This window comes from Sinocyclocheilus rhinocerous, unplaced genomic scaffold, assembly GCF_001515625.1.
Source record: "Sinocyclocheilus rhinocerous isolate Xijiao unplaced genomic scaffold, SAMN03320098_v1.1 scaffold430, whole genome shotgun sequence".
Lineage (NCBI taxonomy): Eukaryota > Metazoa > Chordata > Actinopteri > Cypriniformes > Cyprinidae > Sinocyclocheilus > Sinocyclocheilus rhinocerous.
Window position 1 is genome coordinate 568677 of NW_015668442.1, and position 15983 is coordinate 584659.

Consider the following 15983-nt stretch of genomic DNA (forward strand, 5'->3'; position numbering starts at 1 on the left):
ATCTGGTAAAGGGGCAAAGAGTGAAGTAAAAATAAATGTTTCACACGAGATTTAAAATCAAGCATAACTAAAAGCAATTATTAGAATTAACTTCACATGGAGGACTTGTCCATAGGAGACAGAAAGTGCAATGCTAGGGTGGCATGATATATGCCTTTACATCTTTTATCACAGAAATTTAATTAGTTAGTTAAATCCATGATTTTTGGAAGACATAATCTGACTGAACCTTAAATGATATTTGAAAGTTTTCATATATACGTTACACACATTTTTATGAAAGGAAATACAACAGCAGGAGCAGTTTTACAGAAGGCATTCATGTGCAAAAATGCATCAAACAGCCGTAAAAATCATCAGAAATATTCTTTTGAAAGCAACATAAATAGGAATCAATATGTGAATATTTCATGTGAGAATTATTAAAAGCATGCGTTGGTGCATTAAAATATCCAACCACATATTCTGTCAATATGCATCATTACATGATTCAGTCCTTAAGCTTAAAGTCTCGTTGAATGCATGCATTCACATATTAACAATCATTTGGGTCAGTGTTTCATTCAAATGTACATTTTGTTGAGGAATGTTGCTGTTGGAGGGAATTTAAAAGGCCTGACGTTTATGCAAACACATGGAAATTACTCAAATGTAAATTCAAAAGACTAATGACAAAAACAACATCTCAGGAATCTGAGCCTTTGGCATGCACGCTTGCTTGGTTCAAATTATTTGAGTTTATAATTTAAACCATAAAATGCTTCAACCTGATCAAACACGTCCTTCTAGTTTAGAAATTCTTAACATCCAGATTTGGGAGAATGCAACACCAAAACGTTCATGTACATTATACATTTAATGTTTAAATGATGTCAAATGTTTCATATTGTATTTATATTACACAAAGGTCTGTTCACAATCAGCTTTAGCACATTTAAAAGAAGCATTTGTGGGTTATTTGGCATTGCAGCTTTTGCAGAGAATCTTTGTTCCGTCGGGGAAGAATCCTGCTCCAACCAGAGACACCGAACACTCAGAGCACTTAAAACACGGCTGATGCCACTGACGCTCCTCAAACGAGATGTACTTCCCTTCTCCAAAACCTGAGGAAAAGATTCAGAGGTATTTCTTTGTGATGTGTGGTCTCTACAGTCTCTAAAACAACATGATTAAACATGGTTTAAACTGTTTCTAAAGATTGAAATGGTTACACGCTAAAAAACATCAGTAGAAATAGGGCACAATGTACTGTATTAATGTGAATTTTCCATATTGATTATTCATCTATGTTTTATCCATATTTTGCGCGGATGAATCTAGTGTTCTCATGGTTACAGATGATCAACTTATGTCTGTGAATTTCACTAAAAACATCAAAACTCTCTCAACGGAGTGAAAAAGATGGATATCTGGATATGAGCAGGTAAGCAGCTTATATGTCATTATTTTGACTTTAAAGTTTTAAAATAACACTATGTTTGGCAATGTTGACAACGTTCAGAAGGCTGAATAATGATTTTTTTCATATCAGATAACGTTGAAAGAAACTATAACTCGGCGTGGCCATTTATAGGAAAATAGACCAAAGTAGTAACTGGTTTAGAGATTGGCATTATACACAGCAATGTGATGTTATGCAAACGATGTTGATTCGTGTTTTATTACGGGTAGGCCTACTGTTGCTGTTTTTGATTCGAGGTTCAGCTGTTGTGGCTTCGTTACTTCCGCTGCATATACGGTAGTAGTATAGTAGCCTTTCCTTATTTCCCCTATTTACGGATATGATGTAAACGGGCAAGGACGAATGATTAAAGTATGTAATTTCTCGGAAAATCCAGGAATAAAAATATAAATAATTATTATAGTCGTACTATAGTGATAGAGTAAAGCAAAACACAGTTTGGAAGAGGGTTTTATGATGTACTCATTATTTAAATTTAGTTTGTTTAAAAAAAAGTTACATAGTGTAGTTTTATTGAATAATATCCTGGCAAAAAATTACAAGTACCTTTTCTGTTTTTCTAAGGATTATTTTCTTACAGTGTAGTTGAGTAAAATTATTTACTCAAGTGTCATTCCAAACCTTACTTTCTTTGTAACACAAAAGTTATTTGACAGAATGTTCTTATCGATAAAATGAAAGTAAATGGGGACTGGGTCGTTGAGCTCCATAAATGGGAAAAACAAACAAAAAACTGTATATACGACCTGTATATTATATTTTATATTTTTCTGAAGTCATACAGCTTTTGTTTGACTACTTTTATAGTTCTTTTACAGTGTTTTTTAGTTACTTTTGGAGCTTGGCTGCCCCAGTCCCCATTCACTTTCATTATATGCAAAAGAGCAGCGTGAACATTCTGCTTAACATTTCCTTTTGTGTTCTACAGAAAATACAAAATTATATGAGTTTGGTATGAAATAAGGGAAAGTAAATAAAAAAATCTCTTTAATGGCAAACACAACTTTTTCAGAACTTGCTTTGAGGTTAGTATGACTTTAAGATAATAAAACGCATAAACAGTCTAGATATTTGACCCCGTCTTGACTCATAGTTCACAACCCGGTGGATTTAGACTCTTGGGTTCCCAACGAACAAGCAACACTATTTCAGACTGACTCAACATTGTGAAGGAACCATCTGCTTCCAAACACATGACCCTGTTTATGTGACAACTGTCTCTTGTTTCTGACAAAGCGTTTCTGTTAGCAGCTGTAGAGACTGGTAATGAAGAGCAGTCTTGCTCTTCACTGACCTGTGATGGGTTTGTCGCAGGCGGAGCATTTTTGGGCGTACAGGTTGCTGAAGCACTTCACACAATATGGATCTTCACCCTGCGTCGTGAAAGGCTGTCCGGCGAGCTGCACTTTACAACCCGTACACAAGAAACATTCTTTATGCCAGGGCTCGTCTCTATATGTAACACCACCCTGAACCAAGATCTGTAAGAGAGAAGACCAACAAAAAGACTTTAATTCACTGGCATATGATTTATTGATTGGAAATGGAATAAACGCAAAAATACTCAATATTTAGATTAATATTATGATATGTGCAGTTTGCACTCTTAAATATAATGGCTCCAAAAGAGGGTTTTTGCAGTGATATAACCATTTTTGGAAATGTCATTAAATAGTTCTTAAAAGAACCATTTATTAAGAACATTATAATGATCTAAAGAACCTTTTTCCACTATAAAGAATCTTTTTTAAAGGTTCTTCATGGAACCATCAATGCCACTAAAGAACCTTTCTTGACAGTATTCATCTCACCTGTTTGCAGTGGGCGCAGCGTGGGGCGAATCGTCCCTCGTAACAGGGCACGCAGTAGTACTTGCTCTTATCTGGGATGAACGACTGGGCACCGATGGGCTGCTCACAACCACAGCAAACAAAGCATTCCTCGTGCCACACGCAGCCTCCGTACTCCAGCCGCTTGGAGCCTGAGAGATCGAAATCATTTCATATAAAACAAACTGTTAAACACATTGTCTACATTGAGAAGACATTGTCTACATTAAGCAAAGCATTGAACTAATGGGAGCTCTTCAAAAAAATTCTTAACATGTATTTTTGTCTTATTCTCCAGTTAAAATATCTTAACATTTTTGAAACAAGATAAATTTGATAAAACAAGATGAACAAGAAAAAACAAGTTAAAACCAAGTAAAAGAAAACCAACAAAAACAACCATCTATCTCAATTTAAAAGATATTGTTGCAAACATTTTTTGATATTTGTACTGAGAAATACGTAGCCAAAAATGACTAAAATGACTAAAAGATGAGTCATTAATATTTTTAATATTTTTATGTATTTTTCCATTTTCAGAAGTACATTACAGTGTTTACATTTTTCTGTTTGAATATGTTGTAAAAATGTAATTTATTCCTGTGAGGCAAAGCTGAATTTTTCTCCATTACTCCAGTCTTCAGTGTCACAATATCCTTCAAAAATGATTCTAATATAATGATTTTCTGCTCAAAAAACATTTATTATTATCAGTGTTAAAAACCATGGAAGCCCATTTCTGCTACAGAAACATGTAATTGCAAATCTCACAATTCTGACTTTTTTCACACAATTGTACATTTTCTGCAATTGCGAGTTTATATCTCTAATTCTATTTTTTTCCTCAGAATTGCATGATATAAAGTCACAATTGTGAGCTCATTAGTGGAAATTGTGAGATACAAAGTTTCAATTGTGAGAAAAAAGTCAGATTGCGAGATGTAAACTCACAATCGCGAGAAAGTCAGAATTGTGAGATAAAAAGTCACAATTAATATATATATATATATAAATATACATATAGGCTTATATTAGTGCTGTCAAACGATTAATCTCGATTAATCGCATCCAAAATAAAAGTTTTTGTTTACATAATATATGTGTGTGTATATTTATTATGTATTATATATATATAAACTTAAACTTAAACTTAAACTTAAATTGAAAATTTGCCTTGGAAACTAACTGAAAATAAGTTTCGGTGGAAGTACTAAAATGACTAAAAGTAAACTGAAATAAAATGAAAACTAAATGGTAATATTACAACAACAAAAAAAACTAACACCTAACAAAACTACTAAAGCTTACATTAAAATTAAAATGAAAAATTTAAATATAAAAATAGAAGCTAAAAAAAACTAAAAAGAATCAATATAACAATAGCAATAAAATATTAGTATAGTATATAAAATATAAAATATTATACTACAGTAAAAATACTAGCATCTAGATTAGACTCGAACAACATAAACTGAAAGCCATAAAACTGCCATTTTGAATTCTTGGGGTTTTTATATTTCAGAGCTAAACCTTATTTCATAGCTTTCTTAAGTTTTAGCTTGTTGCATAATTACACAATCAGTGAATGTGCTTCTACCTGTCTGCAATGGATTTCCTCTGAAAAACAGCCTCACCTGTTTATTCACTACACAGGTTTTCCTTAAGTGCTTTTATTGTGCTGCGGATGGCCGATCATGTCCGATAAGTAACTAGCAACTACAAAGCTAAAGGCTACACATGATGTCATGCCACACAACTATGTGTACATTTGGACTGCCCTAGATCTACACAAGCCTCCTGTGTGGGAGTTCTGTTTGAGGCGTGCCAAAATCGTAGGCTGGAAATGGCACAATGGCTGGTATTTCAATAAAAATGCATGTGGAATCTGGAAATATATAAGCCGCAGATGCAACATACAGGTTTGGTGGGAAATCGGCTCACCTGATCTGTGTATAATGACTGAGAATGAGCGTGAAAATGACCCAGAGGGGGACTGAGATGGCCGGTCTGTTTTGAATGAACGAGGGAGGAGAGATCTGCCACTTTCAGTTTGTAATTGTATCCTTTTGGAACTTTCCCCGTCTCTTATTTCTCTCTGAAAAGCTCCAGAGAGACAGAGGCAGGCGGCGGAGTGTAATTATGGGTAACGTAACGCCTGAGTGTTGGCGTCAGGCCTGCAGGCGTGTGCGCGAGTGTAGCCGGAGGCTTTCTCTCTCAGCTGAGCGTGTCTGTAATCACACTGTCACATCTCTACTCCGCACCCTGACGCCCATTCAAAACTCATTAACTCAGTTTCTGCTTTAACAGGCAGAGTGAGAAACACTTCAACTTCATTTCCTGAAAGGTTTCATATTTGTTGTGTGTATGGTTGTGGTCTGTACAGTTTGGTACAATCAATTACATGCAAGACAGTTGTGATGCTTGAGACATTCACACAACAGCGAATATGATTGTCTGTTTGCAATTCAATTTAATTGAAAGAAATGATTTTAGTCTCTATCTAAATCTATCTATCTATCTATCTATCTATCTATCTATCGTCTAACTGTCAGTAATGTTTTTGAATGAAGTCTCATGCATTTATTTGATAAAAAAATATAGTAAAAACAGTAATATTGCGAAATATTTTTAAAATTTAAAATAATAAATTTTCTGTTAAAATAAATTAAAAAATGTAATTTATTCTTGTGATGCAAAGCTGAATTTTCAGCATCATTACTCCAGTCTTCGGTGTCACATGATCCTCCAGAAATCATTCTAATATGCTGATTTGATGATCAAGAAACATTTTTGTTATCAATGTTGAAAACTATGGAAGCCCATTTCCGCTCCAGAAAAAAATAAAATAAATAATGCAATTGCAACTTTTTTTAAATCACACAATTCTCACTTTTTTATTTACAATTCCAAGTTTATATTTCACAATTCTCACTTTTTTCCACAGAATTGTGAGTTTATTTCATGCAGTTGCGAGTTTATAGACATTCTCGCAATTCTGAGTATATATCTCACAATTCTGTTTTTTCCCCCTCAGAATTGTTAGATATAAACTCACATTTGCGAGGTCATAAGTTGCAATTCTGAGAAAAAAGTCATAATTGCGAAAAAAGAAAAAAGTCAGAATTGTGAAATAAAAAGTCGCAATTACCTTTTTAAATGCTTAATATTTTGGTGGAAACTGTGATTTTTTTCAGGATTCTTTGATGAATATAAATTTCAAAATTACACCATTTATTTAAAATAGAAATATTTTGTAACATTACAAATGTCTTTTCTGTCACTTTTGGTCAATTTAAATGCGTAGTTGCTGAGTAAAACTATTTATTTTGAAAAAAAAAAATCTTACTGACTTACTAATCTTTTAAATGGTAGTGTATATACAGTAAAACAGCATATGTATGTGTGTTTAGGAACTGTACCTGGCATCACAGTCTTCCCACAGGCCACACATTTAGATGAAAACTCATTGCAGTAACAGTTGTTACACACCAGGGCGTCTTCCTGACAGGTGAACGGCTCGTCCGCCAGCGAACAGCTGCAGCGCGAGCAGCGGAAACAGTGTTCGTGATAATGCCTGTCCTCATAATACAGCTCCTGAACACAGACAGCACAGCAACATATACATGTCAGTTCAAACATAAATTACATAAATTACAAGCATGCAATACTTGGTTAACTGAATTTAGTTTAGCCCTTGTGACTTTCAGGCTACTAGAACCTGTTAGTAGAAACCCATAGAAATGTGCATTTTACTCCATTCAATCAGCTACATCATCAAACTGTGGGTCAAAGGTCACTGCACAGCTGAACGAAAGGTGAAATGAGTTGACGCAGCTGGTTGTGCAGGAAGCTGAAGCAAAACAGATCTTGCTGTTCTCTGTCATTTCCACTACCATGAAAGGAATGGTTTGAGACCTTTACGCAATAAAAAGACATGCTTTACTACCGTCCACTGATCCAAGCTCTTAAAGATCAGACAGCTATTAATACTGAACACAGAACAGAAGCTTCTCGTGTTTTACACACTCAAGGCCTTCCAGTAAAGATGTGAGAAATCAGATCTGACAGATCTCACCGTCTCTATGTACACCAGATCTGTTGATGTTAGTGACGGTTTGCTGTGTCTCACAGATGTTGAATCAAAACTGCATTGGATCAAACTGGATCAGATCAAATCAAAATACACAATGTGAATCAACTTAAATCAGATCCTTTGATACTGAAATTCATCCATTTTATTTACATGGTACTCCAAGGTATTATTAGCATTGCATTTGAATAATAAAACAGGTTTGATTGTATAATATATTTGAATTATAAAATCGGTTTGAGCAATACCGAACTGGATCAATTCAAATCAAAATGAATCAGACTCAAATGTGAATCAAACTGAAATCGAATCAAATGAAATCACATACTATGGTTCTGAAAATAATTACATTTACATGGTACTCCAAATGAACAATAATGTACTGCATTGGATCAAATAAAATAAAACAGAATCAATTTCAAAAGTGAATACAATTGAAACGGAATCAAATTAGATTAGATGGAATTCAAATCACAATAAATATAACAGAATCAAACTGATTCTGAATGAATTACATCATATTCAAACCAAAATGAAACTGAATCAAATTGGCACTGCCTTTGGATTAACAGGGTTGTATAATAGGATTTAACAATGCTGAACTGAATCAAATCAAATCAAAATGAATAAGATGTGAATCAAATTCAATTTCATTACATTTACCTGTACATGGCACTCTAACTGAACAATAATGAACTGGACTAGATCAAAATGAATCAGATTCAAAAAGGAATCGAACTGAATCAAACTGGATTGGATTGGACTGAACTGAACTAAATCTCATTGAATTATCTCGAATTCAAACAAAAATTGAATCAAATTCAAAAAAAACAAAAAAAAACAGAAATCTCCTCTTTTAAACATGAGATTTTGATGCTTGTATTCACCCTCAGAAAAACATAATCCATGATAAGTATCTCTGTGAGACCCAACAGTCCTTCACATGTGATTGATTCAGAGCAGTTCAAACTGCGTTAAACCTGTCAGATAATAAATGATGTCCTTTTAGCCAAATGACCCACAAATCATCACGTCTGCAGATGACTGATGAAGAAGGAGGAAGGAAAACACAGAAAGAGAGCGAGCGAGTATTAGTATTTATGTAGTGTGTATTTCTCCCAGTGGATCTATAACTCAGACAGTGAGCGGTGCGCTGTGGCGTCTGCGGCCTGCTCTGTTTTCATTGGCCGTCTGCTTCACTGCTCTGTCACGCGTGACCGTGACCAGCTGTGAGGATGCAAATCTATGACGAATGATTCGCATCACCTGTAAATGGTGTAGTGAATTTATTCCTCTGTATGTAAACTCACTTAAGAACAATTATAAAATATATGAACACAAACACTTAATAATACAAGTGGACGGAAAGCAATCGATAGTGTTTAAAAATACCGTGGAAGTTTGAAAGTCACACACATGTTAAAAAGTACTGTGCTGGTATCAGATATAAACCATATGAAAAACACCAGGGTAATAAGTGATTGCCATAATATAACATGTTATTACAAGTCAATACAAAAAGTACTGTGGAGGTTCCATGGTACAGTGATGGTATCACATGGCAATATTATGGTACTATGAAAAACTAAGTACTGAATTTCATCCACCATGGTATGCCAAGGTAAAAATATATAATTGTAAACTGTAAAAAAAAAATATATATGTGTGTATTTCCTAATATATATGTCTTAATTATAGGTAAAATAATTGGTATATATTAACATATTGAATATTTGTAGATTTTAATAAATATGAGTAAATATTAATTCATGAAAATATATTTGTATATTCATTAATACACACATAAACACACATTTTGTTAATGTAATATTTTATATATTTAATAAAATGTATTAATTATCTAGGTAAAATAAATCGTACTCCAAAGGTTCTTATAAATATTATAAATTATTACAAAAATGTAAATGTGTGTGTGTGTATGCGTGTGCGTCTAAACATGAAATAAAATATTTGTATATTTATATATATCATTTATAAATTTAAAAAGTACAATAATATATAATATATTCTTTAATATTTTATATGATCATTTAGGTAAAATAATTGATTAATAATCTTTTTTTATATATATACCATACTAAAATTCATAGTATTTATGTTTTACTCCAAGGTACTCTATCTATCTATCTATCTATCTATCATAATGTAACTGAAAAAAAAAAAACTTTTATGAGTCTCATAGATGCTGTTCCTTAAAGCACTCACCCGTGAGTTGTGTTCGATGAGCTCTTTGCACTCCTGGCAGGTGTTTGCATACAGACGGTCGTAACAGGGGATGCAGCGGGGAACGTCGTCCACCTGGATGTATTTCCTGCCATACAGAGACTCCTTACAGCTGTCACAGTCGAACGGCTCTGACATGACGCTCCGCTCCTCTCTGACTCATACAGCACAGTCAACAGATTGAGATGCACTCTAGTCCTAAAGCAAAACAAGATTTAAAGAACGTTGTCATTGAGTAATTAGCTGTGAGCTGTTCTAAAGAGAGTCTTTCCACATCAGAAAGAAATGCAGAGCAATTTATATAGCCTGCAATCAAAGATGAATCTGTTTTGATTTGTAATCAGTGGTAAATCTTTCATCACAGTAGGCCTGAAGGTTTCTAATTAAATGACTGGAGTAAATTTAAATTAAATAGGCCTACTCTGTGTGGGTCGAGAGAATGAAAGTAAGACAGAGAGCAAGAGAGTCTGCCAAAAGATACACTAGGGATCTGAGTCTAGTCTGCTATCTCTGATTAAATGGATAAGACAGTCATCAGGATCCAGTGGGGAAACAAGTGGTCATTTTATATGTGCGTTAAATATGTGATCATAACTGTGTGTGTCCTGGACAGAGCGTGAGAATAAACAGATTCCCACACTGAAAACTCAACAAATCTCCTCTAACTGCTCTCTACAAACTGAAATGCAATTCACAATCCAATTTAACTTCTGTAATGTGATGCATTTCGGAGCAAAACTGGAATTCAATGAGAAAACATGGGATGAAGTCAGTGCAGAGGCATGTAGTTAAAAATTATGAAAGCAAGCATTATTTTTTAGCAACATGCTAAATCATGCATTGATGAGCTATTCTGTTTAAGATCACCTGGGATTAAAAAAAAAGCGTTTTTTGGATAAAACTATTTAACAAATGCACTGGTCAGATTTTATCCCTCATTTAGTGCATTAGAAAAATGTCAGTGATTTTTTTTTTCTCACATAATGAACATTTCAATTTCAATATTTATCCAGATATTATCACAAAATAAAATGCTTAAAACTAAACTCTAAAATTTTAATAAAATTACATTAAATGAAATAAAATACAATAAAATAAAAATAAAGTAAAATTAAAAATGAAATAAAATACAATAAAATGAAAAGATGCACACTTAAAGCATTTCATTATCTGGTCCAACTCATTAATAAATACAATTAAATAAAGATGCACACACAATATTTTGTACTAAAACTGGCACACAAATACTGACAATGTGCTCATTTAATTCTCATATAATTAAATAAATTATACTGATATGAACATTATAATGACCATTTCTTTATTTATCTTTGTTTGTTTAAATTCATATAGTAGTTGTGAAATAAGCAGAATAATGTACATTTAACCACTCGTTATCACAATTCATTTAATTCCTTTTAACCTTTTATTTTGATTATTTTGGGGGAACCAATTTCTAATGAAGAGGGTTGAACACCTAAATGGCCCTTACCATATGTTTAAAAACACACGGTATGAATTCAATGTAACAAGTAAATGGCGAACTCCATAAGGTGTGTAGTTTTTGTCTGCCTGCATCTCTCGTCCCACTGTAATTCCTGCTTTGCTCTGGCATTCTTTGTGGGAGTCGTTCTGATTGTAGAACATGCGGATCTAATGAGATGTAAAACTCCCCGGGGGTAAGAAAACATCAGAACTCCCTTTTATGACAGTGATAGCACGGTCTCCCCCTCTTTCACATCCTGTTCTCACCCCCAAATGAGCGAACGGCCCTGTAAACTGGAAGTAGTTATGAATCACGCTCACATTCCCCTAAAACCATATTGTTTTTGCCGAGAAATGACGATAGCAGTGCAGTGCAAGACACTGAGTGACTCTTGATATAAACAACAGAACATTCCTTCGTGAGGATCGAGAGGTTTGCAAGTCAAATGTTTGGACACACTGTCATATTCTTTTCCACATCTTGCAATAGTTAAGACAGCACAGCTAACACAAAAAATAACAAATGGAAATATGGGAATCATGTAGTGACAAACCATGTGGCACAATAATAAATATAGTATATTAGAAATACTTCTTTGTCTAGATTCCAGCTCTGCTCACTCTGGACATCAGCCAACCAACTACTGAACTCATCCTTTGAGTAAAATAAAATAAAATAACCGCCACTTATACCGAACACTACTAGGAGAGTTTACATGTATGACGCACACTTAAAGTTGTTCACTATCTGGTTCAGCTGATTCATAAATTGTGAAAAAAATAAATAAATAAAAATAATAAAATAAACATGTACAAGTCATCCATAATAAAAAGAAAAAAAGAAAAATGCACACTTAAAGCAGTTCTGCTCCAACATCCAGTCCAACAAATAAAACAAAAATGCACAAATATTAAAACAAAAATAAAATTTATTAAAAATAAAACACAACACTGAGGGAGTTTACAGAATGCACACTTAAGGCAGTTCACTATCTGGTCCAGCTCATCAATGAAATGAAATGAATTGAATTTAGAAGCATTCTTAAAGTAGTTCACTGTCTGGTCTAACTGATCCATAAAAACAAATAAAATAAAGTACAGATGCATACTTAAGGCAGTTCACTATCTGGTCCAAATCAGTTAAGTTAAATTCAGTTCAATTTAATTCAACTTCAATTCAATTCGATTCAATTAATTTCAGTTAAATTCAATAAAATGCACACTTAATGCAGTTCACTAACTGGTCCAACTCTTACATCATAAAATAAAATTAAAAAATAAAATAAAATAAATTAAAAACTGCACACTTTCAAGATTCAAGATTCAAGATTCAAGATCTTGAAGTTGGACCACTTAAAGCAGTTCACTATCACTAACTGGTTCAACTCATACAAAACAAAACAAAACAACATAAAATGCCCACCTAAAGCAGTTTACTAACTGGTCCAACTCATATGAAACGAAACAAAACAAAACGAAACGAAACGAAACGAAACGAAACGAAACGAAACGAAACGAACGAAACAAAACAAAACAAAACAAAACAAAACAAAACAAAACAAAACAAAACAAAACATAACAAAACAAAACAAAACAAAACGCCCACTTAAAGCAGTTCACTAACTGGTCCAAAACAAAACAAAACAAAACAAAACAAATAAATACAATAAAATAAAAATTCACAAATCAGTTCTCTGTCTGGTCCAACTCATCCATAAAAAAATAATAAATAATTCTCACACATACAGAAGGAAGAGAGACTAATGTGTAAGTGTTGTGGAATGTATAGTGTACGCAGAAAGATGAAGGGAATGTGGGAATCATTCCAAGTAGCCCAGTTCTCAGATCATAGGTGACACTTTCCCACTACACTGTCTGAGTCTGTGTGTCTCGCTATGTTAGACATGTCACATTTTAACAGACAGCGTCTCACAAAAGAGTGTCTGAGCATCTGAGCCAAGCCATAGTACTACCTGTCACAATATGACTGAATGGAAAAAACTTGGCAAATTTAACAGACCTCATTTTTAAAAAGTTTATGGACTGCAACTAAAAACCGTTTGAAAATCACTGACAGTTTTTACTCTACTTTTTCTTAATCATGATTAATTAAATATGAACTGATTGCAACCAGTCAAACAGTGAATGGTAAAAAAAAATTCCACATGAAATCAGATCTCATCATTCAGACTGACACGCATTAACAAAAATCTGATTTTAACAGCATTTCAAACCAAACGACATATACTAATGTTCAATCAACAAAAACTTGTTTTTAATCACATTTTTATCTAAATTTATCCTCTTTTTCTTTTTATCTACCTTATCCACTAAAGATCAAACCTGATTTCATTCCAAATAATGCAACATAACTTTTTCCATTACCTAAGCCTGCCATCTAACACAGAACATCGGTGAAAAACTAATCAAATAAATTCCACAGCCTTCCCACATGATTAAACCTGCCTCCACAAGGAGCAGATTAACGACTTTGCGTAACAAGTAATATTTTCCGATCCACATGCACACATTTTATCAACAAGACGATCTTAGATTCGTGAAGCAGCCCATCCAAAAACAGTACAGACTTCCAAAGACCCCATGCAATGGCAAATCCAGGAAAGGCGTCTCTGCTCTGGTTCCACCTCATATATTTCCAAAGCCACAGGTCTCCAAAGAAACACGCTGCTAAATGGTCTGTAAAACCGAACATTAGAACAACAAAAACTTTCTTTGAATGTGGTTTCCACAGGTATTCAATGTACCGAAGTCTAGCTTATTCAGTGCACCATGTGTTATGAGAAGAAAATATAATAAATCCTTAATTTTACACAAAATCACTCACACTTATTGAAGCACATAGTACATGTTGTTCAGCAACTGCAAAAGTTTCCAACCCCATTGTTCAGTGTGTGGAAAATTAACCAGCTGGTTAAGTGTGAGTGTGCGCTCTAGTTATTTGTTTCCTGAGGTCTATGTGCCAAAGAAATTATTGCTATTGAACACCTGCGGGACAAATGTCAATAAAGTCATTCTAAACGAATCCATCCACACATTAAAATGTGTTGTTTGTGGATTTTAAAATGAGCCCAGATTTAGAGTACCACAAAATTGCTTAATGTCCACTTGCGTGTAAACTTGTAGTTAAACTTAGCATTTCCCATATTTCTGACAGATGTTCAGTCTGTGAGTTTGTAGGTTTGGGAATAAAATGAGAAGCACTCATTTTATTAGAATATACAGCAGGAAAAGTGAGAACGGCAAAACTAAGAATTCTATGTAATTAAGCATAACTATAAAGATTTTTAAAATTTTTTTTTAATAAAATAGTAAAAAATACCACAGTTAAAGAGTTAGTATAGCTATTAATTCCCATATTTCTGACAAATTTCATAGCTGAAAAAGTCCGACTGGGAATTTGAGAAAGATTTGGAATGAATAACATAAAAACGAAGAATTCTGGGAAATGAAGCAAACTGTAATTAAAGCAAAACTTGTGCAGGATAAAGTGTAGATTCCAGTCTGGAGAATAAATACCAATTTGGGGTACGTAAAGACTTTTAATTCTGAGTCTAATATCTTGGTTGAGATCTTGGGAGGGTTGTTTACTCTTAAGAACAATGCGTCTTCCTGCCATGGGACATGTTAGAGCCAACTTCTGCTGTTTAGCAAACAACACAGCCATCATATGATGCTTATTAAACATATTTAAATGCCTGACAGGTTTATTATGTGAGGAGAAGGGAATGCGTTGCTTTCGTTATCTAGTCTTGCATGCATTCTGAAAGCATTCCTCAAAACGTTTTCTTTCACATCTACACTGATCTTAGACACTAAACCTCTTTCAGCATCACTACATTTGACTGGTAACACAACCATGTGCTAAATATATTGGACTCATGTTTTTCATACTTACATGAGGATTCAAAAGATTTTTACACTACAAACTAAATAATTTCACAAATGCTTCAACATTAAGAGAAAGATTCGATACTTTTCGAGCTTTTTATGGGCAATTATCACTCACATTGAAATCTAGTTTAAACTGCGGTTACATCATGTTGTTCTAACTCTTTCATTGAAACAAAATGAAATATTTTCAAATGAAACAAAATAACAAAAAGATGACCAAAAAGCAGATAGAGATACCACATGAATTTGCTGCAGCAAAAACACTCCAATTATGGCAAAATTTAAATCAAGCTATGCTAACATTTTAACCCGTGTGCTGTGCTGTGCTGAAAATCCATTACCTAATTTGGTGTTCCTAGTCAAAAATTACCAGCCTCTTAAATTGCTCTTAAATCGTAAATCTCTCATTATTGTACATTATCACCAAACGGATTCAGTCTTTGGTGCATAAGCTCAGATCAATGAGGCCTACGAGCAATCAATTTCAAAAACAAATGCAAAACCTGTACTAACTGAAAGAAAAGAAGTAGCTAGCGATTTTAGGATGGGAAAAAAATCCAAAAAGTACAACATTTCTTGTTATACCTGTGTGAGCAAAGTCAGTAAGTTTTAGTCCTAAACAATACCATGAACTAGCATTTTCGGGAAAAAGAGTCGAAATAACCAGAACACATCATGAAGTTTAAATCAATTTAAAGGGGTCCTATTATGCTCTTTTACAAAGTCTTGATTTTGTTTTGGGGGTGTACTAGAACAGGCTCTCTGTGACGAGTGGGGGCGGGGCCGAGAGCCGTGGGAACGGAGCGAGGCCGGTGGAGTAATTGATAATGAGCGACACCTGCACCATTCACCACTCAGACTCTCGAGTCTCACGGAGGAGCTCCGGAAGGATAAAAGGGAGGAGTGACGACAGTTTTGGACGAGAGAGGACCAGGCCTGGACTTTATTTTGTGTTTTGGTT

The 15983-nt window shown here is 34.0% G+C and overlaps 1 protein-coding gene across 4 annotated transcripts in view; it reads right to left on the minus strand.

Moving 5' to 3' along the window:
- Positions 1–238: 238 nt before the first annotated feature.
- LOC107734040 (four and a half LIM domains protein 3-like) overlaps positions 239–15983 on the minus strand; it is a 30514-nt gene continuing 14769 nt past the window's right edge. For all 4 annotated transcript variants that reach the window (XM_016545906.1, XM_016545907.1, XM_016545909.1 and 1 more), the window contains 5 exons: positions 9608–9823; positions 6711–6885; positions 3274–3443; positions 2757–2943; positions 239–1103 (listed from right to left, as the gene is read on the minus strand). In XM_016545906.1, the coding sequence (XP_016401392.1) occupies positions 955–1103; positions 2757–2943; positions 3274–3443; positions 6711–6885; positions 9608–9763 (837 nt within the window). In that variant the 5' untranslated portion in view covers positions 9764–9823 and the 3' untranslated portion in view covers positions 239–954. The remainder of the gene's footprint in view (positions 1104–2756; positions 2944–3273; positions 3444–6710; positions 6886–9607; positions 9824–15983) is intronic.